Source organism: Martes martes (genome assembly GCF_963455335.1).
Source record: "Martes martes genome assembly, chromosome: 4".
NCBI lineage: Eukaryota > Metazoa > Chordata > Mammalia > Carnivora > Mustelidae > Martes > Martes martes.
Genome location: NC_137891.1, coordinates 158,966,388 through 158,989,435, shown reverse-complemented (window position 1 = coordinate 158,989,435; position 23,048 = coordinate 158,966,388). Strand labels below are relative to the sequence as shown.

The 23,048-nt window shown below is 46.6% G+C and overlaps 1 protein-coding gene and 1 pseudogene across 7 annotated transcripts in view; both read right to left on the bottom strand.

Annotated features, from left to right (window-relative positions):
* Positions 1-1,487: 1,487 nt before the first annotated feature.
* The window catches only part of LOC308341951 (uncharacterized protein), a 34,332-nt gene continuing 12,771 nt past the window's right edge, over positions 1,488-23,048 (bottom strand). Inside the window, exons 1-4 of one of the 6 annotated variants that reach the window (XM_080802110.1) lie at positions 22,007-22,172; positions 11,032-11,215; positions 2,025-2,180; positions 1,488-1,695 (exon numbers count right to left, since the gene is read on the bottom strand). In XM_080802110.1, the coding sequence (XP_080658236.1) occupies positions 1,676-1,695; positions 2,025-2,180; positions 11,032-11,215; positions 22,007-22,165 (519 nt within the window). In that variant the 5' untranslated portion in view covers positions 22,166-22,172 and the 3' untranslated portion in view covers positions 1,488-1,675. Of the gene's footprint in view, positions 1,696-2,024; positions 2,181-11,031; positions 11,216-22,006; positions 22,173-23,048 lie in introns of those variants that run through there. The other 5 variants (XM_080802111.1, XM_080802112.1, XM_080802113.1 and 2 more) reach the window with 5 other exon arrangements.
* LOC308341950 (G2/mitotic-specific cyclin-B1-like) lies at positions 4,639-6,295 on the bottom strand (annotated as a pseudogene). The gene is made up of 2 exons: positions 5,894-6,295; positions 4,639-5,487 (listed from the first exon to the last, which is right to left on the bottom strand). The product of its transcript is annotated as a G2/mitotic-specific cyclin-B1-like (transcript).

Genomic DNA, 23,048 nt, shown 5'->3' with positions numbered 1-23,048 from the left:
TCCAGGTGGTCCCATTGAAATGGTTCCCCCCTGACTTGAGAAGGGGAAAGGATCCCCTAGCCCTGCTCCCTGAGAGAGGGAAGGAGAGATACAGCCTAGCTCTCTTCAGGAAAGTCCTCTTCACAAAGTTTTACAGCAACCTTTATACCCTGAGGGTGAGGGAGCTGAAAATGTGCAATGGATTTTTGACCATTTACTTTCTGAGACTCCTACAAGATGGCCTGCTGACAACTTTCTTATCTAACATCTACTGCCTTAGGGTTTCTGGCTGAAACTTCCAATTTAAAATCCTATTAACACTTGCATTTGTGAGCTAAACGCTACTTGGATGTGATGTATTATTCTTTTTACTGTCCTAATGGATTAAAATTGTCAATGTTTTATTTAAGATTATGGAATCTCTGTTCGTAAATGAAATTGACTATACTTGTGTTTTTTTGGTACCGACCTTGTAAGTATCATGCAGCAGGATAGAAATTTGCATACTGTGACTCAGATGTGAAAAAGAATACAATGTTCATTATTTTCTACAACTAATTCTGTCTTAGACTCAAGCCTCTATCTACTTCTGCTAATAGCATGGGAAAAAAACCTTTTAATTATGTTTATGTCTCTATGAGTTCAAATTGAATTTAGTCAATTCAGAATTATACTCCCTGCTGGCTGTTTTTTCCCCACTCATGACAGCAGGGGAGAAACCCCACACTATCCTGTGACCTTCCCTGATCCCACTATTCAAGCCCGCTGAGGAAAAGCTGGTCCTACCTTATCTTTTGCAGAACTGTTCTGATGTCTACTACTGAGATCAGCATCTCTGTTCTGGACTTCCTTGTGCCAGGACTTTCCCCAGGCAGGGAAATAATTCAAATTATTAAGAAGGGAAAAATGCATCAGGAGGTATTTTCTAAACATTCTAACTAGCATCCTTGCATTTAAATCCAAGACATTTATGGTTCTTATGCTTTTGTTGCTAAATCAAGAATCCAATCACACAGAACAGTTCCCAATTAGACTGGTGGGGAAGCAAGCTGCCGATTTCCTCCAAGTGCTATCCGCAGCTCCTCAGAATCCTCTCATGAAACCTATGCTAATAACCCTTACTTCTAAAAGCCCTGCCAGGTGCCTTCCTTATATTATCTTTTAAAAAAGATTTTATTTATTTATTTGGCAGAGAGAGAGAGAGAGAGCACAAGTAGGCAGAGCAGCAGGCAGAGGGAGAGAGAGAAGCAGGCTCTCCGCTGAGCAGGAAGCCCCGTGTGGGGCTCAATCCCAGGACGCTGGGATCATGACCTAAGCCGAAGGCAGCCACTTAACCGACTGAGCCATACAGGTGCCCCTTTATATTATTTTTAATTCTTGTTATATAACCCAGTGGAGTACATCATGCCATTGGCATTTTACAGAAAAATAAATTGAGGCGTAGAAAGATGGCCTGTATTCCTTAGGATACAGGCTAACTTGCTGTAACAAAGAGACAACAAAATACAGTGGTTTGAACAAGCTACAGGTTTATTTCTCTCTCACAGAACACAACAGAGACAGGCAAAAAGTCCAGGGGGGCGGGCGTCTCTGCTTCCCTCAGTTATCCAGGGACCCTGGACCTTCCGTCTCGTTCCTCCACCATTGAATCATCCAGGGTTCTGTCCTCACCTATTTGGTAAAAGCTGGCTCGCCACTACACACGCACGCCCCAGCCTGTGGGAAGGAGGAGAGGATGAAGGACAGGCAGTTCCTTTAAGGAGAGTCCACACAAAGCCTTCAGTGTGTGTCCTGCTGTCCAGAAAGATCATAGTCACACAGCCACAACTGACTGCTGGAGGGGCTGAAAAATATAACCTCTACTCAGTGGCCACATGCCAAGGGGAAACTAGTGGTAGAGAGGTATGGTGGGGAATCCGTCACTAGAAGAAGGGAATCATGGACACTGGGGATGGTTTAGGGCTCTCTAGACAGGATCTAATATAATTCTTTCCTTCCAAATTCCGAGCAGCGTGTGCAGAGCAGAAACTACATTTCGCACTTACCCTGCAGATAGGAGCCACCAATGAGATGCACACAGAAGTCATTGTAGGGGGTTTCCAGGAAAGCATTTGTTGTCCTTCCGCCTTTCGTCCTTCCTGCTGGTTGGAAAGCAGATCCGGTGGCCGGAGCTTCAAAAGCCGTATTAGACCATGAGTGACCTAGAACATGCTAAAGATGATGGCGGCATACCAAAAGGAAGAACCTAGAAATGTAATGATCAGGGAGCCACCATCTCAATCCTGAACCACCTAACTCTGCACTTCCTTATTTTGAGGGAGAAACCAGCCTCTTTCACATTTCAGCTGCTTTATGACCTACAAGCAACCAAATATAATTTTAACTAACTCAAATTGTTCAGTTAAGGAATGTATTCACAGTCATGCTTCTAGGAAGATGTTGACACTCAGATTTACTGAGCTCTAAAGCCCATATTCTTGCCTGTCCTGGATTAAATTAGTCTTTTACAAGACAAATGGTATGCTTTTGTTAAGATTCTGCAATGCAATGAAGAAATAGTGGTAGGGTCCATCATAATTTAGCGAAAGATATTTATCCTTTACATCTAGAGTCCTTGATGTGATAAGGCATTTGGTTAGCAAAATGTTCCTCTGTTCGATGTATGGAACATACAATTACAGAAGAGCTCCATGAGCTGTCGAACCAGGCATGATCTGTTATTCTTATCTCTGACTTTTTCTATTAATTTTAATTGGCCTCCTGTTCATTCCTTTTGTTGTGAGCTAGCACGTGTTGACAGGCAAGCAGTAGGAGGCACCAGTGTTAAGGAAGATGAATGGGGAACATTTTTGAAATATATAATAATCTATTCATCACTGTAACTTTTGTTCCTATTTGGAAAAAATCCAAATTATTTAACTTTAAGTCTAATACGGTGGGCGCACCTAATGGGACACAGAGTTGGAGAGTCTCTGATTGACATAATTGACTGATGGGCCTTACAGCGTCAGGATGGAAAAGCACAGAAAAGGAACAGGTTATGAGAGCCATTATGGCCCTGTGAACCTGGATAAAGGCTAGGAAATCAACTACATGGACTATTATCCCACATGTTCCAAATTGCTCCTAGGAATAATAGCACTAAAATTAGTGAGGAAAATTGTGCTCATTTTTATGGGCAAAATACCAGAAAGTTGACATAAGTTGCTTAAAATGGTTTATTAGAGAATTTTCTTATTATCTCCTTTCGAGAAAGGGATAAATGATTGTTTGAGGCTGTCAAAATGTTTAGATTCAGAATGTCCTGTGTAGTATAAAGAAAATAGGTAAGACTGTGATTTGTCAGCAGATGTCACTTTTTCATCATAGGGGTTTGTGGTAGATGGAATTACGAATGACCGTCCAAAGATGTTCATGTTCTAACCCCTGGAACCTGCGAGTATGTTGCCTCACATGGCAGAAGGGGTTTTGTAAGTGTGATTAAATGAAAGGTTTTAAAATAAGAATAGTTTAGGGGGATAGGAAAGGAATAAATGAAACAAGATGGGATCGGGAGGGAGAAAAACCGTAAGAGACTCTTAATCTCCCACAACAAACTGAGGGTTGCGGGGGGGTGTTGGGTTATGGACATTGGGGAAGGTATGTGCTATGGTGAGTGCTGTGAAATGTGTAAACCTGGCGATTCACAGACCTGTATCCCTGGGGCTAATAACACATTATAAGTTAATAAAAAAATATAAAATTTTAAAAATAAAAAAAATTACTATAAGAATAGTTTAAAGGTTGTAGTGGTTGTTGTTATGCCACTGTGGAGGCCATGAGGCAAGGAATGTGGATTGCCCCTAGAAGCTAAAACAGGCCAGGGACTGATTCTCCCTTGAGTTTTCAGAAGGAGTGAAGCCCTGTCAGCACTTGATTTTGGCACCATAAGGCCCATTTTTAGACTTCTGACCTCTAGGACTGTAAGATAATGAATTTGTGGGGTGCCTGGCTGGCTCAGTTGGCAAGGCACGTGACTCTTGACCTCAGGGTTGTGAGTTCGAGCCCCAGGCTGGGTGTAGAGATTACTTAAAATAATAATAATAATAATAATAATAAATTTGTGTTATTTCAAGCCACAGGGTTCATGTTAAGTTTATGGTCATTTGTTACAGCAGCAACAGGAAATACTACATGTTACAGCTATATTTGGAAACTAATATAGGTGTCAAACTTTTCTTGGGGTTAAGCATGGTAAAATAGTTGAATCAAGAAGTGGAGTCCATTCATTCTACTCCTAGCCTCCCTTAGCACTTTTTTTTTGTTTTTTAAGATTTTATTTATTTATTTGATACAGAGAGAGAGAGTACAAGCAGGGGGAGCAGAAGTCAGAGGGAGAAGGAGAAGCAGACTCCCTGCTGAGTGGGGAGCCCGATGTGGGACTCGATCCCAGGACCCTGAGATCATGACCTGACCCGAAGGCAGCTGCCCAACCAGCAGAGCTACCCAGGTGCCCTTTTTTTGTTGATGTTGTTTTATTTGTTTGTTTTTTTAAGGTATAAGTAAAAAGGACTACAAACTTTACTGAAAGTCAGTAAAGGTAACATATAGTATGTACAGATGGCACACGGTGTCAATTTCATTTGCAGTTATTATAGTACTCCAAGGCATGTTTACAAGTTACACCTTTGCCACAGCCTTGGCTAAATCTTGAACTCGTGCAGAATTTAGCTGTGGCAGAGTGCCGACCTTCATGTGCTTACATGTGGCATACTTGTTCTTGATGGTCATGCGCTTTGTAAGCCCACCATTCACCATGACTATCTTCTTAGCCAGGTGTTGTATAACACTTAGAAGGGACTCTTCAGGGTATGATAGATAAGAGTTGGTGTCCATTCACTGTTATCGAGAATTTTCAGTGCTAAGCAAAAAGATCCTGCTGCAGTCTGAGAAGGAGGAAAGTGCCCCATATCGTGGCCCAACATAGTTAGCTCCATCAGGAATTTGGCCAAAGGATGTTGCTCAACATCAACCTCTCCAAGCTTAGATGCAAGGGTAGGGGGCGGCCCAGACCAAAATTTAAAGATCTTAGAGTCTTCATTTCCATCGGTCTGATTTGGTGCTTAGTGTTAAGTGTTGTCAGTCACGAAGGCAAAGTTACCAGTTTCAGGAGGGTACATTTCTTCATGCTTGCTTGCAATAAACATGGCAGTGACACCAACCAGCTGCAGCATCTTCTTGGGCACACGATTATTCTGCATGAACCGATCAATAATGGAAACGGTCATGTACATGGTCTCCCGAAGGAACCTGAACTTCATCTGAACCTGTACTACCCAGTCAATAAGGACAGCTCTCATGTTTCCAGTGACTTCATGACCCAGTAGGTGTTGTGGTCTGATGGCTTGCTCTTCCTCAGGTTGTCTCAGATGAGCATAAATATCTTTCACATACTCGCTACAAAGGTTTGGATCAGCTCCATCTTCGGCACTCACATCATTCACTGCAAGAACTACATCAGAGGGGCGCCTGGGTGGCTCAGTGGGTTAAAGCCTCTGCCTTCGGCTCGGGTCATGATCCCAGGGTCCTGGGATCGAGCCCCGCCTCGGGCTCTCTGCTCAGCAGGGAGCCTGCTTCCTCCTCTCTCTCTGCCTGCTTCTCTGTCTACTTGTGATCTCTGTCAAATAGATAAATAAAATCTTAAAAAAAAAAAAAAAAAAACTACATCAGAGAACGCTTGACACAGGTATTCTTTTTTTTTTTTTTTAAAGATTTTATTTATTTATTTGACAGAGAGAGAGATCACAAGTAGGCAGAGAGGCAGACAGAGAGAGAGGGGGAAGCAGGATCCCTGCCAAGCAGAGAGCCTGTTGCAGGGCTCGATCCCAGGATCCCGGGATCATGACCTGAGCCTAAGGCAGAAGCTTTAACCCACTGAGCCACCCAGGTGCCCCGGTATTCTTCTGCAGGGGCACATCCAGATGTTTCCATTGGGCTTGAAGAGGGAGTAGCAACCAAAATAAGCTCAAGCGAAAGTTTTTCTTCTTTAACGGGCTCAGGTTCTGGCACAGGCTCGGGTGCCTTCTCCAGAGATTTAGGTATTTTTTTTAGCAATAACTTTTCCAGGAACCAAAGTTTTTGCTTCCTTTTTCAGAGGCGATTTGGCCTGTGGTTGTTTGCTGACTTTGTTACCAATGTCTCCGAGGGCTGTTCTTGGCCTCAGCCCAGGCTTGGAGGCCGCAGTCGTGGCCAGAGGCATGCGCTTTGGGCCTGCCATGCTGATCTTCGCCGTATTTTCAACATTAACTTTTGTGTTCCTGGTGACCCAGAGCGCCATGGCTTCTTCTTCACCAAGCAGCAGCTCAGTGGGGAGAAGCATGTTATACCCGAGTTTTCGCGTCCGAGAGACCACCAAGGAGCCAACACTGATGCAATCACACTAGGGTTTACTCGACAAGCTTAATCTTGGGCCCAAGTATACCCGACACAGCGGAGTAGGGACTTGGACTCTGAGCTTAGTTAAGGCAGGGGTATTTATGGGTTCCTGTTACTAAAGCAGAGTGGGGGTCCTTAGAACTAAAGTAAAGTAGGGGAAAGTTCAGCCCTTGGGCACAGGGGTCTGAGATGGCTGCCGGAGCTAAGATGGCTGTACTTATGCTAAGGCTAAACCTGAGGTGGGATGGCCTTAATTTTTCTCGGCCTCCACATTTCTCCCTCTCAGAGGAACCTAAGGAAGGACCAATCATGGGTCCAGGCTGGTCTCAGCAACAAGGTCTGGTGGTTGGTATTGTTGTCTGAGTACCATGAGCTGAACTGTACTGACTCGGTCTTTGCCAAAAGTAAGCAACATTAGTGGGGTAAGTGAGAACAGTGCAGTCTTAGCTTTAGGGGATTATCCTTGTCAGGCTGACTTTTCCATTCTGGGACGAAGTCCTTGAGAACGGCGTGTGGGTCAGCTGGCCGGCCGTGGGTGTAGTGGTCCCAGGGAGTAATCCCGTCGACCTTGAGAGGGGTGGGAGTGGTCAGGATTATGATGCAGGGTCCCTTCCAGTGTGGTTTAAGTGTCTGGTGTTGGTATCTCTGGACGTACACCCAGTCACCCGGCTGATATCGATGGGGGTCCGGGGGTGGCCCAGTCTTGTAGAGGGCCCTCAGCTTAGGCCACACCTGTTCATGGGTTCGTTGTAATGTTTGGAGGGAGAAAAGGAGTTGGTGATCATCAAACTCAGCAAGCACCTCAGGTTTTAAATTGGGAATAATAGGTGGAGGAATACAGAACATGATCTCGTAAGGGGTAAGTCCCATCTTATATGGGGAGTTTTGCACCCTATATAGGGCGAAGGGGAGGAGAGTCACCCAATCCCTGCCAGTCTCCAAGGCTAATTTAGTCAAGTTCTCCTTTAATGTTCTGTTCATCCTCTCTACCTGTCCTGAGCTTTGGGGCCTATATGCACAATGTAATTTCCAATCTGCCCCAAGTACTAGTGCCACTCCCTGTGTTACCTTAGAGATGAATCCTGGTCCGTTGTCTGATCCAATCTTAACAGGAAAACCATACCTCGGTATGGTTCCAGCAGTTTCTTGGTCACGGTCTGTGCAGTTTCATGTTTGGTGGGAAATGCCTCTGTCCATACTGAAAAAGTATCTACAAATGCCAGTAAATACCTGTATCCGTATTTTCCAGGTTTTATCTCGGTGAAGTCCACTTCCCAGTAGGCTCCTGGGCGGTCCCCCCGGAGCCAGGGGCCCGGGTTAGATCCATGGGTGGCGGCATTAGTTAATTGGCATGCGTGGCAGCTTGCCACAATCTGTTCGATCTTTGATCGGGAATCTTTGATAGTGATCTTTGCATGTCGCACCAAGTCTTCCTTTTTTTTTGTTCCCACGTGTGTACTCCTGTGCATTTTGGATAGGAGTCGTCATCCCAGTTCCTCTGGTAGGATTATGCTGCTATCTGCAGCTCTCCACCAGCCATGTAGGCATTGTGTCCTGGGCAGACGCCTAATCCACTGTAAGTCTGCATCAGGGTAGTTGGGGTTGTCTGGCAAGCTCGGTGCTCCCGGATCGGGCAGTGTGGTCACTAAGACATGGTCCATTGAGAGAGCTGCCTCTTTTGCCTTTAAGTCGGCCAGCCTATTTCCCCTGGCCACTGGTGTATCTGCTTTTTGATGTCCTAGACAATAGATAATGGCCAGTGCCTTAGGCAGCCAGAGGGCCCTTAGGGGCTCGAGGATTTCTGCCTTGTTTTTAATAGTCTTTCCTTCTGCTTTTAAGAGCCCTCTTTATAAATGGCTCCATGGACGTGGGCTGTGGCAAAGGCGTACCTGCTATCAGTATAGATGTTTATCCGCTTGCCTGCTCCCATTGTTAGCGCCTTGGTTAGCGCAATCAGTTCTGCACATTGGGCAGATGTCCCAGCCGCCAACGGTTCCACCCAGACAGTCTCTGTCTCTGTGGTCACAGCTGCCCCCGCATACCTGATTCCTTCCTGGACAAAGCTACTGCCATCTGTATACCAGGTGTCATCTGCATTCGGCAGCCATTGGTCCTGGAGATCAGCTCTGACTCCGTGCACCTGAGCCAGGATTTCTTTGCAGTCATGGCGGGGGGTGGTGTTCCCCATCAGCGTTAGGGAGCAGGGTCGCTGGGTTTAGCGCTGTTGGCCCCTGGAACAAAATTCTGGTAGGGTTCAAAAGCAAGCTCTGGTAATGGGTCAAGTGGGCATTGCTGATCCATGGTCTGGGGGTTGTTTGAGTGCCCCTTCAATGGCATGCGGGGTAGTGACGTATAGTTCCTGCTCCATAGTCAGCTTATCTGCATCTTTAACCATGGTGGCCCCTGCAGCAGTAATTTTTAAACATGGAGGCCACCCAGCGGCCACGGCACCTAATTTCTTTGAGAGGTGTGCCACCGGTCTCTTCCAGGGGCCCATGTATTGAATTAGGACTCCCTTTGCCACCCCTTCCTTTTCATCCACGTAAAGACGGAAGGGCTTAGTTAGATCAGGCAGCCCGAGTGCTGGGGCCGAAAGCAAGGCTTGTTTAAGGTCATTGAAGGCTTTGTCCATGGCCTCAGTCCATACAAAGTTCTATTTTTGTTTCATGGCCTTGTAGAGGGGCTTAGCTATGTCAGCGAAACCTGGGATCCACAATCGGCAGAACCCAGCCGACCCTAGGAATTCATGTACCTGGCGGACGTTTCGAGGCTGTGGGATTCTCATGACGGTCTCCTTCCGTGCATCCGTTAACCATCTTCGTCCATCTTTTAATTTGTACCCCAGGTAGCTCACCTCCGTTCTGCAGATCTGGGCCTTCTTAGCTGAAGCCTGGTATCCCAGAGTTGCTATCATTTGGAGCAAGTCCTTGGTGCCTTGTAGGCATGTTTCCTGGTCCTCTGATGCCAACAGGATATCTACATATTGTAGCAGAGTCAGATTAGGGTGTTTGGCACGGAACTCATGTAAGTCTTCATGCAGTGCCTCATCGAAGATGGTGGGCGAATTCTCGAATCCTTGCAGTAGTGGAGTCCAGGTGAGTTGGCCATTGATGCCCTTCTCTGGATCCGCCCATTCAAAAGCCAAGAGGTCTTGGCTCTTTGGGGCCAAGGGCAAGCTGAAAAAGGCATCCTTTAGGTCTAGCACTGTATACCAAGTCTTGTCTGGGGGCAAGGTGGAGAGGAGGGTGTAGGGGTTTGGGACCATAGGGTGCATGTCCATCACCCGTCGGTTAACTTCCCTCAAGTCCTGGACCAGTCTATAATCATTAGAGTGTGGCTTTCGTACCGGCAGCAGGGGAGTGTTCTATGCCGACTGACAAGGCCGCAGTATGCCTGAGTCTAGCAGTCGCCGGATGTGTGGGGTGATTCCCCGTCTGTGCTGTGAGAGGCATGGGGTATTGGCAGACTCTGACTGGTTCTGCTCCTGGCTTTAGTTCAATGTATATCGCTGGCCAATGTTGGGCCAATCCCATTCCCCCGGTTTCTGCCCGCGCTTGGGGAAACTCCTGCAACCAGTGGCCAATGTCGGTTATTGGTTCCGAGGGCATTTGTTGAAGACGATATTCGTCCTCCAGGTTCATGACAAGCACCTGGATCAGGTGTCCCTCTTTATCCAGAACCTTTGCCCCTTCAGGGGGGAACTAATTTGGGCTCCCATCTTGGTGAGTAGGTCCTGGCCTAACAGGGGGTAGTGGCACTCAGGAATGACCATGAAGGAGTGGGTTACCTGGCCCACGCCGAGATCCACTGTTCTTCGGGTAGTCCATGAATATTGTTTAGTGCCTGTGGCCCCCTGTACCCATGAGGTCTTATTTGCCAACTTCCCTTGAGGTTGTGGCAAGACAGAGTGCTGTGCCCCTGTGTCTACTAGGAATTTAATTGGTTGCCCCTCCACTTTAAGGGTTACCCTGGGCTTGGGGAGGGGTGCCGAAACCCGACTCCCCTAGTCATCTAACTCTTTGACCGCCAAGATAGTAGTGGAGGCCTTTGGTCTTTTGTCGGGGGATTCCTTTAACCAGGGGCAGACCCTTGCCCAGTGGCCTTCTTTCCTGCAATAAGCACACTGGTTTCTATTCAGTTTGGGGTGTTCTCGGTGGGGGCTGTCCCCCTTACCTTCTCCTGAAGCCAGCTTCCTGAGACGTCTCTGTTTTTCATGTGGGTCACCCATGGTCATGGCCAGTAGGATCTTAGCCAGGTTCCGAGTCTGATGGTCACTTATCCTAGCCTGTTGCTCCTCCAGGGTCTCTCTGTTACTGTAGACCCTTTCTGCCACCACTATCAGATCCTGTAGGCTCTTCTCTCCTAGTCTTTCTACCCTCTGTAATTTCCTTTAAATGTCCAGAGCGGCTTGGTTAACAAAAGCCATAAATAACTATGGCCGCTTTGGTCTCTGGGGCCTCTGGATTCACAGGGGTGTACTGTCTGAATGCCTCTATGATCCTTTCTAGGAATGCCACCGGACTCTCTCATCTTTACCCTGTTTTACATCATATACCTTGGCCAGATTGGTAGGCTTGCGTGCTGCAGCCTTGAGACCTGCCATTAGAGTCTGGCGGTAGACCCGGAGCCTCTCCTTACCTTCTGCTGAGTTGTAGTCCCAAGCAGGGCGAGACAAGGGGAAAGCTGCATTTATGAGATCAGAGTTCTGAGTTGGCTGTCTGTCGTCACCCAGGACGGACTTCCGGGCTTCCATCTGGATTCGCTCTCTTTCCTCAGTGGTAAAGAGAACCTGCAAGAGCTGCTGACCGTCATCCCTGGTGGGCTGGTGGGTGAAAAGAACAGTATCCAGAAGACCAATCAGATCTTTTGGGTTATCGGAGAACTTTGCATGTTGAGTTCTCCAATTGTATAAATCACTAGTAGAGAATGGCCAATATAACATTGGTTGTCCCCCTGTTTCATCAGGGGGGTCCCATGGTGCAGAGGGGAAGGACAGTGGAATCGGCCGGTCCCAGGTTTGAGGCTGGGGCCACTCGATGGGTCCATCCATGTGTCTCTGCCACCAGCCCATGCATGGGGGCCCCTCCATCTGGGAGAGGGGGTGGCACTCCCTTGACAGCCCCTGATGCCTCTGCTGGAGGGGCAGACGGTGGGGGGAGACCTGGTAGGGCGGCGGAAAAATCAGGTCCTCCGTGGGAGTGTCCTGGAAGACCAGGTAAAGCGGAGTCTTTGGTTCAGACTCCGCTTTCTTGTTAGACTTAGGAGTTGGCTTCCGCAGTGCCAGGATCTTGGGTGTAGGTCCTGCTTTGGGAGGGAGAAAAGGTTTAAGCCAGGAGGGAGGATTCACTATCATGTCTTGCCAGACCAGTATATAAGGTATTTGGTCAGGGTGGCCGTGTGGTTTTTCTCTGAAGATGACAGCCTTAACCTGTAGGATAACAGGCAGTAGAAGGGTTTCCTCCCGGGGTCATTTTACATTAAAAGCTGGCCACTCAGACATGCAGAAAGTCCGAAACTTTCCCTTTCGTATGTCTGTGCTCAGATTATGAGCTCTCTCCCTGACGTCCGAGAAGTGGTTAATCATCAGGGACAGAGGGGTAGTCTGTGTCTGTCCCATCACGCCTTCAGTCCACAACAAGGCACATACACTTACAACAATTAACAAGAACACACTCACACAGACAAACAATCCGGCGTGGCTGCGAAGACAAAACTGAAAGGAAGTTAAGGGAGAATCCGACCGCAACGGCAGCCGGCTCTCCTCACAGATGAGGATCTTATCCTCCAGGCGGGGGTAAGGGACACCTCTTCCAAAAATTCCCATAAACTTAACAACCAGCACAACAGACAAAATTCCCATACATTTAACGAACAGCACAACTGACAACAAAAACAAGATGCCTGACCGCTTAGGGGGACTCGAATCCCCTGGCTGCCTTGGGGGACCACGAACCCCCTGGTGACCGCTTAAGGGAACTCTAACCCCCTGAAACGGCGGGGGACTCGAACCCCCTGGTGACCACTTAGGGGGACTCTAACCCCCTGAAATGGTGGGGGACTCGACCCCCCTGCGGGGGCAAGGGACATCTCCCAAGACCCCCCATCGATGGCCCGCCACACGTCTGCTTGAGCCAGATACAAGTTGGAATTCCTACGGGTAAAAATGTAGATTGGAGCTCCTAAAGTATGCGCACAAATAGATAAAAACGAGTGCACTCACCAGCTGGTGCAAGACCCTCCGGGTTGGGGTCCTGGGAGTCTCCCAGGTCTCGGTGGAACCTCCAAATGTTATACCCGAGTTTTCACGTCCAAGAGACCACCAAGGAGCCAACACCGATGCAATCACATGAGGGTTTATTCGACAAGCTTAAGCTTAAGTATACCTGCCACAGCAGAGTAGGGACTTGGACCCCGAGCTTAGTTAAGGCAGGAGTATTTATGGGTTCCTGTTACTAAAGCAGGGTGAGGATTCCTGGAACCAAAGCAGGGTGGGGCTTTCAGGAACCAAAGCAGGGTGGGGCTTCCTGTTACTAAAGCAGGGTGGGGGTCTCTGGAACTAAAGCAGGATGGGGGTCCTTAGAACTAAAGTAAAGTAGGGGAAAGTTCAGCCCTTGGGCACAGGGGTCTGAGATGGCTGCCGGAGCTAAGATGGCTGTACTTATGCTGAGGCTAAACCTGAGGTGGGATGGCCTTAATTCTTCTTGGCCTCCACAAAGCAGAGCACGGGAGTCACCAACGAGCCGGGGACCTCAACCCAGCACAGCTCAATGGCCTCCTCAGCAAGCCCTGTTTTTTTTTATTTTATTTTATTTTTTTCCTGTTGTTAGTTTTTAATTAAAGATCTTATCTATTTATTTGAGAGAGAGAGAGAGAGCGTGCACAGAGGGAGAAACAGACACCCTGATGAGCAGAGAACCTGATTTAGGGCTCAATCCCAGGACCCTGAGACCATGACCTGAGCCAAAGGCAGACACTTCACCACCTGAGCCACCCAGGTGCGCCCTCCGTCACCACTTTCAAATGAGTTCATTTTAGATACAAATATGCAAATCAGGAATGAACTCTAGCTCCTTGGATGAACGGTTGATTCCATCTAGGACTGGGACAGGAAATATTCAAGATGAGCCTGAAGCATCTTTAAAAAAAAAATAGATTTATTTATTTTAGAGAGAGGGAGGAAGGAAGAGTGCATGCACACAGGCTCTCGAGTAGGGGGAAGGGTGGAGGGAGAGAATCTTCAGGCAGACTCCTAGAGAGCGCAGAGCCCCACACCGAGCTCAGTCTCACAACCCATGAGACCCAACCAAGCCACCAGGCACCCTGAGCCTGAGCCTGAAGCATCTTGGTGCCAGAAAGTAATGAAGTGCTAACAGACAAAACAAAACAAAAAACAGTAAGACCATGATGGAGACCCATCAAAGAGACACAGGAACCACCTGAAAGAGCTTCTAATGGCCAAAGCTGGAACAATTTAAGCAACAAAATAAACAAATTAGTGTTGAGTTATAACCCAATGCACAGAATAAATATCCATGAGAATCCAATCTCCTAAATTCTGAGCATATGACCAGAAAAAAAAAAAAACAACTACATTTCCATTTCTTTTGCAGATAGGAACAGCAGTTGAATATAAGAAGTCCCTGAGTGATACCAATGATTGAATAAATAAGTTAAAGGGGAAGAAGGGACAAATGTCCTAGGCAAAAAAAAATTCCAAATAATTTATGTAGATGTTCTGCCCTTCAGGAGGTAGAACTAAACTCCCCCTGAGTGTGCTGCACAGAGTAACAGCCTTCCAAAGAGTACAGTATGGAAAGGGAGGGTAAAGAGTAATTTTACTGTAGAAAACCTGACAAACACTACCTCAGGTGACCAAGGTCAACATCAGTAGTAACAAGTCATATTGACAGTATATTCCCTTGATTTAATGTGATGAAAAATGGCATCTGCTAAAAAGAAAACCACAGGGGCACCTGGATGGCTCAGTTGGTTAAACGTCTGCCTTTGGCTCAGGTCATGATCCCAGGGTCTTGGGATCAAGTCCACATTAGGCTCCTTGCTCGGCGGGGATCCTGCTTCTCCCTCTCCTGCTCCCCCTACTTGTGTTCCCTCTCTAGCTCTCTCTCTCTCTCTCTCTCTCATAAGGAAAATCTTAAAAAAAAAGAAAGAAAGAAAGAAAGAAAGAAAGAAAGAAAGAAAGAAAACCACAGATCCAAAATGGTGTCACTCAGGCCAACTCACCAAACCCAGGCTTAATACCTAACCTAATTGCAGTTTCAACCTCCCCCCAGAAATGTAGTCTCAACAGGCAGTCAAGAATCTTCTGGGGTGCCTGGCTGGCTCAGTCAGTAGAGCATGAGAGTCTTTGATCCTTGGGTTGTGAGTTCAAGCCCAATGTTGGGCACAGAGCTTGCTTAAATCTTTTTTCTGATAAGTGCCCCTGAGATAATCTGTCACCTGGACCTCTCCATCCTCCTCCCCACCACCAAAAGAAAGCTGGAGGTAACCGGCCTGAAAAGTCTACCTGTTCTTCCCCTAAGGGAAAGTGACCTAACCCGAAACACTCTTTTCTTTCTTTTGCTAATAACTTCCTTGCCCCACCCTCCTTTCTACAAAAATCTTCTCTTTCATACAACTCCTTCACTCCTTCCAGCTCCTACTTGTTAGGTGGGATGCTGCCCAACTCATGAATCAGTTAATAAAGTGAATTAGATCATCAGATTTACCCAGTTGCATTTTGTGTGTGTGTGTGTGTCTGTGTTTTAACAAACCTTACCTCTGTGGTCTTCCTCCCAAAAGGCAATAATCTGGCTGGCTCAGTTAGTAGAGCATGTCACTCTTGATCCTGTGGTTGTAAATTTGAGCCCCACGTTGGGTCCAAAGATTACTTAAAAATAAAATCTTAAAAAACAAAAAAACAAAATAAAAAAACCTCTGACCAACTGTCCTGAAAACAATGATAGTCACCGAGAACAAGGTAAGTCTGAAAAAGTGTCTTTTTTTTATTTTTTAAAGAGATAGAGCTTGGAGAGGGTGGGGCATTGGGAGAGGAGAGAGAAATTCTTAAGCAGACTCCACGCCCAGCACGGAGCCCGATGTGGGGCTCAGTCTCACAACCCTGAGATCATGACCTGAGCTGAAATCCAGAGTTAGACTGACTGAGTCACCCAGGCATCCTTCTCTTATTCATGTAGACAACTGTGGGGGCGTTTGGAACCCAAGCTGTGCTACAGGATCTGTGCAAAGCACAGATCGTATTTTATGAATAGGAATAGTACCATAGATCAAGTAAGGCTGGGAGGTAACCAGTAACCTTTGGGCCACATTTGGGTACATCTAGAATGGCTACAACACAATTCTTTATGCTGGTGTTAACCACTGGTCTGTTATGTTGTGTACAACCTCAGCCTCCATAGATACATGAAGAACTTGACTGTGTGAGTATGTCTTTTTGGACAGATTTCTCTGGAGAGATAGGCAAAAGGCAAAAAAAGCAAATCACAGATAATATTTTGATGTATCTTAATCTCACACCTAGATGGAAAGGAACATTTAGTGAACCCAGGACTAAATATTTCCCAGTACCTTCTGTCATGGCCGCTGTGCCCAGCCATCACACTCCTCCCAGGAAAACAAGGGCAGACTTTGCAGCTGTCTCTCTGGTCTTCACCAGCTTGGGCTTGTTTTCTCCTGGTAGATGGCCCAGTTCAGTTCATTAACTCTTGGCTCCTTGTGTTTATCTATGAGTTTCTTGAATACCTAGGGACGCTTCCAATGACTCTATGCAATTATAATATTTTATTTTTTAAAGATGTTAAGTCAGGGGCACCTGGGTGGCTCAGATGGTTAAGCAGCTGCCTTTAGTTTGGGTCATGATCTCCAGGTTCTGGAATCGAGCCCCATACTTGGCTCCCTGCTCAGCAGGAATCTTCTTCTCCTTCTCCCTCTACCCCTGCTCATGTGCACTCTCTCTCTCTCTCTGTATCTCTCTGTCTCCAATGAATAAATAAAATCTTAAAAAAAAGGGGGGGGGGTGCCTGGGTGGCTCTGTGGGTTAAAGCCTCTGCCTTCAGCTCAGGTCATGATCCCAGGGTCCTGGGATTGAGCCCCGCATCGGGCTCTCTGCTCAGCAGGGAGCCTGCTTCCTTCTCTCTCTGCCTGCCTCTCTGCCTACTTGTGATCTTGTCTGTCAAATAAATAAATAAAATCTTAAAAAAAAAAAAGATGTTACGTCATCTCTACACCCACTGCAGGGCTTAAACTCACAACACTGAGATCAAGAGTCCCGTACTCCAACGACTGAGCCAGCCAGGTATCCCAGAAATATAGCATTTTAGAGCTGGCTTTAGAGGTTATTAATTAATTAATTAATTAATTAAAATTTTAAAATTAGTTATTTATTTAAGAGAGAGAGAGAGCACAGAAGAGAACACAAGTAGGGGGAGTGGCAGGCGAAGGGAGAAGCAGGCTCTCCGCTGAGCAGGGAATCTGGGCTCCATCCCAGGACCCTGGGATCATGACCTGAGCCCAAGGCAGGTGCTTAACCGACTGAGTCACCCAGGCTCCCCATTAATTAATTTTTCTAAAGATTCAGTTATTTATTTTAGAGGGGGAGGGGCAGAGGGAGAGAGAGAGACTATCCTGCAGACTCCCCACAGAGCCCAGAATCCGACATGGGGCTCCACCTCCATCCTGAGATCATAACCTGAGCCAAATGAAAAGTGGGACTCTTAACTGACAGAGCCACCCAGGTGCCCCACAGGTTATTTAATTTAAATTAAGGGCTATCTGGGGCACCTGGGTGGGCTCAGTGGTTAAAGCCTCCGCGTTCCGCTCAGGTCATGATCCCAGGGTCCTGGGATCCAGCCCCACATGGGGCTCTCTGCTCAGCGGGGAGCCTGCTTCTCCCTCTCTCTGCCTGCCTCTCTGCCTGCTTGTGATCTCTGTCTGTCAAATAAATAAATAAAGTCTTTTTTTAAAAAATAAATTAATTAATTAAGGGCTATCTAATTTAAATTTTTTCATCTTGCACATAAGGCTAGTGAGGGTGCGGTGACTTCTGACATCCCATTGCTGGCTAGTCAGCAGTGCTAGTGAGGTAGGACAAGAACTTGGGTCTCCTAATTTAGTGGGGTTTTTTCCCTCCTCCCGGTGCTGCCTCCCATATATTCCACCTCCAATCTGCTGTGTCTAGTACTCTCTTCTACTGAACATGACTAAATTATCTGATGCATTAGCTGGCATCAAGATTTAAAAAGTAATACAATCTAAAGGCTGCCGCAAGACACGACAAAATAAATACCACACAGTGTGCTGCCCGCTTCCCAGGCAAGAAGGGACAGAGGCCATGACTCTCAGTTTTCCCAAGTAATGGGTGTGACTCATGTCACCTTTGCTTTTCAGGGCGGATTTGTTCAGGAGGTATAGGACTGCTCTCTGCGGGCAGATTAGTTGGAAAAGGAATTATTCACACCTGTGTTACTCGCATTACGGAAATGATCTTTCTCCTCAATTTGTTACTTTCTTGAATCTAAGCCGTCAGATAGAAGCTCTTGAGGTTTTCGGGGTCTCTCCTACTGCGCACACTGTCTCTAGAGTTGTGCCTTCTAACTCTCTTTGATGTATTCAGGAACCCCCTCGGGGGACCTCCCTTCCACACCTGCCTCGGTCATTGGCTAGGACCTGTCTGATTTCGTCTTATTGAAGACTGTTATCTTCAATAAGACGAAAGAAGAAGGAGAACAAGAGAATGTCTGAGTGGCAGATTACAAAGCACTCCTGCATCTTCTACCAAAAAAATAAAGTGCTCGGGCAGCGGCAGGGAGACGCAGGTTGAGAAATGTACACGTGTGTTTGACCACCTTTGCATTCACGGAGTCACTGCTTCGAGGACACACCAGATGCCAACAGTGGCCACAGCCCCCTCTATTCTGACAGGAGCAAATGCCCACAAGTGGGATCTGGATATTGCTGGGGTACAGGGAGATGGCACCTTCTCCACTTTTCTGTTTCCTCCCGTGCTGCCTGACTGCGGAGGCGCCTTCCAGGAAAAGAACTCCAGCCATAGCCACATTTTCTATGTCTGAGGGGCTCGGGGAAAGCAGGTGGGACTCCAGATTCCTAGAAGAGCTTTCTTCATGACAGGAAGGGTGTGGGGTCAACAGCCACCTGCAATATCAGGGCTCCAGTTCTGGTTAGTATGGTAGTTCGGGGACCAACAGGCGGCTATTACCGACACTTGTCAAACGCAGCCAGTCGCCATAGGTGTCTTCGATATGTTCTGGGGAGAGGGAGAGGGGCACGTTTAAGTTGCATGTCACGTGGAAAGGCCTGCCTCGGTACGTGGGAGAGCTGACTCAATGCAAATGTGTGACTAGATGTGAACATGGCTTACTGATGCGGTGGTGGTGGGTATCACCTTAAAATGGTTCTCATAGTCTTTTCTTTTCTTTTCTTGGGTTTTCTTTTCTTTTCTTTCTTTGCTTTTTAAGATTTTATTTATTTATTTGACAGAGAGAAAGTGCACAAGCAGGGGGAAAAGCAGAGGGAGAGGGAGAAGCAGACTCCCTACTGAGCAAGGAGCTCCTTGCGGGGCTCAATCCCAGGACCCTGGGCAGACACTTAACTGACTGAGACACCCAGGTGCCCCTGGATTTTATTTTCTACCTTGACAAGAAGTGTGCCTTTTTCAGAAAACATGGAACCCAAAATGCTTTATAATTTCTGCAGCTGATGTCTGTGTGCTTTTGACAACTCTTGTCATGTTTGTGATGGTTTTTCATGATTTTTCACTCAGGCATATTGGAAGGGCATATAAGGATATTATGGCTGGATGACAGGGTGGGGTGGGCCTGTGATCCCTGCGGATTCTGTGACACCCCTCCCCCCATTATGTTTAAGATCGTGGCATCTCTCTAATACGCCAGCAAATGAGAGAGGGAGCTGTTCCTCCACTTTTCAGAGGAAACCTTTGGAGCTGTGCTTGCGCTGGCCTGGGGCAGTCATAGCTCCCGGAGGCAGGGCTCCAGACCCTTGCAGAAATAGAAGAAGCGCTTCTTCCTCCTGGAGAACACATGTGAGTGGGTGGGTAGCTCAACCGGAGTGAACTACATTTCGTGCTAGACTTTAGTCCCCATGTGTGCCCTCACCGGGTGCCCTTGTGCACGGAACAACTTAGACAATGGTGCATAACTGCACAGCCCTATGCCCTGGCCCCTGTCAAATCATCTGGGAAGCTCATGGGCACATCTCCAAATAGAGCAGTGCGAGGAGGTCCAGGAAAGAAACAGAGCAGAGGCATTGGTCTGAGCAGCAGAGTGTGGCCAATCACGGTCCCGCTAAGTGGTATCAGCATAAGTGATTGGCAGTCCGAAGGAACCATGGAGCGGGGATCCACACAGCAGGCAAGCAGTGATCAGTGTGGAACATTACAAGTAGAAACATCAGAAGTATGAAGTGAAGCCTGGACTGTCTGGTCAGAACCCTTGAAATATTTACAGCAGACTCTCAGGTGTTAAAAAGAAGAGTGTGGTGGTATTTCTGTTTTTTTTCTGCCCCGTGTGAGTCTGGTGAGGCTGCCAAGGACCAAAACCCCACTTCACAGCCAGAGGACCTAGCCCACCAAGGAAACCCATGGCCTTAGCCATGATTAGCCCAGGGGTCAGCCAATCAAGTTCTTCTGGAGGATTGTTTTTTAATTAATTATTTTTTTCAAGATTTTATTCATTTATTTGACAGAGAGAAAGACAGCGAGAGAGGGAATACAAGCAAGGGAATTGGGAGAGGGAGAAGCAGACTTCCCACCAAACAGGGAACCCGATGCGGGGCTTGATCCCAGGATCCCGGGATCATGACCTGAGCTGAAGGCAGACACTTAAAGACTAAGCCACCCAGGTGCCCCGAGGACTGCTTTTTTATTGAGAGTAGAAGAAAAGTCATCTGGCCTTCCAGATAAAGAGCTTTAAGAATGTGAATGGGGGCCATCTGCTCTGCAGTGTAGACGAATCTCTTGTAGAAGAGAATGGGGGCCAATGTAAGAAAGAAGCAGGGTGAGAGTGAGAAAAAGGAAGGGAAAGGGATTGCGAGAGTGAGAAAGACCAACCCAGAAAATGTATTTTTTTTAGTCCCCTAGATCCAGCCATGACTGAAATGCACTCCTAGACTTCCAAGGGTTGTAAGCTGCCAGCACATTCCCTTTTTGCTTATGTTAGTTTAAATAGAATTTCTGTCACTTATAAATTAATGACTTCTAACAAATACAGGCAGGGAAATTTGGAAGGGTTCTGAGCACCTGACCTATGCAGGTGAGACCTATCTCTAACTCTAAATTGACCTTTTAGAGTTGGGAACCTTTAGTTCATTACAAATCAAACTGCCAATGCATCTTCATCTCGAGAATACTAGAGTTACCTGCCTCTCTATTCCCTGGGTATTACCAAGGCCTTTGGATGATTTGACCAAATTCCTGACTTTTCATGGTTCAGTCCCCTTGCTTCTGACCCATCACTTTGGTATACAAAAGAGACGGTATACCAAAAGCTTTGGTATACAAAAAGCCCATCCGTCTGAACTGGGAATTCTTCCTCACTGAACAGTCATTAAAGTTCTACCAAAAGAGGGACATATTAATTTCTAGGATTTTACTGGTAAATCCTTATGTAAAATAAAACATGTTTGCAAAATGAGTAACCTGCTCAGTACACTGGTTTTGCATACTCAAAGATTTATATATTAAGCTACATATATAGACTTTTAAAAATATTTATTTTATAATGTATATTATTATATAATAAGGTATGTAAATTATAAAATAAATAAAAAATATATTAAACACTTGGGATTTTTTCTTCCAAAGAAAGTCTATATAAAGAAAAAAGTATGTACCATTTTTTGCCAGTTATCGATATGCCACAAAGCTAAGAATCCATTCCTACCTGGGGAGGAGTTAAGATGGCGGAGAAGTAGCAGGCTGAGACTACATCAGGTAGCAGGAGATCAGCTAGACAGCTTATCAAACCATTGCAAACACCTACAAATCCAATGGGAGATCGAAGAGAAGAACAGCAATTCTAGAAACAGAAAATCGACCACTTTCTGAAAGGTAGGACCGACAGAGAAGTGATTCTAAAGCGACGGGAAGATAGACCGCGGGGGGAGGGGCCGGCTCCTGGCAAGCGGCGGAGCAACAGAGCACTAAAACAGGACTTTTAAAAGTCTGCTCCGGGACGCCTGGGTGGCTCAGTTGGTTAATCGGCTGCCTTCGGCTCAGGTCGGGATCCCAGCATCCTGGGATCGAGTCCCACATCGGGCTCCTTGCTCAGCAGGGAGCCTGCTTCTCCCTCTACCACTCTGTCTGCCTGTGCTCACTCTCTCTCACTGACAAATAAATAAATAAAATCTTTAAAAAATAAATAAATAAAAGTCTGCTCCACTGAGTGACATCGCTCCAGAGGCTAAACCGGGGGGAAGCCCACGCGGGGTCAGCGCTGCCCCAGGTCCCACAGGGTCACAGAAGGATTGGGGGTGTCTGAGTGTCGTAGAGCTCGAAGGTATTAGACCGGGGAAGCCAGCTACAGAGACAGAGCTGAGGAGTGAGCTCTCAGCTCAGGGTTACCTTGAACCGGCCGCAGGCTGGGTGAGCTCGGAGCACGGCCAGAGGCCAGGGAGACGGGAATGATTGGGCTCTTTTCTCCGAGGGCGCATTGAGGAGTGGGGCCCCAAGCTCTCGGCTCCTCCGGGCCGGAGACTGGGAGGCCGCCATTTTCATTCCCATCCTCCAGAACTCTACGGAAAGCGTTCAGGGGACAAAAACTCCGGAAAGCGAACAGGAGCGGATTACTTAGCCCCGCCCCTGGTTAGGGCGGTGCAATTCCGCCTCAGGCAAAGACACTTGAGACTTGCTACAACAGGCCCCTCCCCCAGAAGATCAACAAGAAATCCAGCCAAGACCAAGTTCACCTACCAAGGAGAGCTGCAGAATTCCAAAAGAAGAGAAAGCAAAGCACGGAACTCATGGCTTTCTCCCCATGATTCTTTAGTCTTGCAGTTAATTAAAAAAATTTTTTTAATTTTATTATTTTTTTTCTTCTGCTAAATTTTTTTTAACTTTTACCCTTTTCTTTTTTAATGTTTTTAAACTAGTTTATCTAATATATATATATATTTTTTTTTCTCTTTTACATTTTTTCTTTATTTGTTTTCTTTTTTTAATTTTTTTTTTCTGAATTTCTTTTTATCCCCTTTCTCCGTGCCCCCCTCCATGATTTGGGGTCTCTTCTGATTTGGTTAAAGCGCATTTTCCTGGGGTCTTTGCCACCCTTTTCGTATTTTATTTGCTCCTTCATATACTCTTATCTGGACAAAATGACAAGGCGGAAAAACTCACCACAAAAAAAAAGAACAAGAGGCAGTACCGAAGGCTAGGGACCTAATCAGTACAGACATTGGTAATATGTCAGATCTAGAGTTCAGAATGACGATTCTCAAGGTTCTAGCTGGGCTCGAAAAAGGCATGGAAGATATTAGAGAAACACTCTCTGGAGAGATAAAAGCCCTTTCTGGAGAAATAAAAGAACTAAAATCTAACCAAGTTGAAATAAAAAAAGCTATTAATGAGGTGCAATAAAAAATGGAGGCTCTTACTGCTAGGATAAATG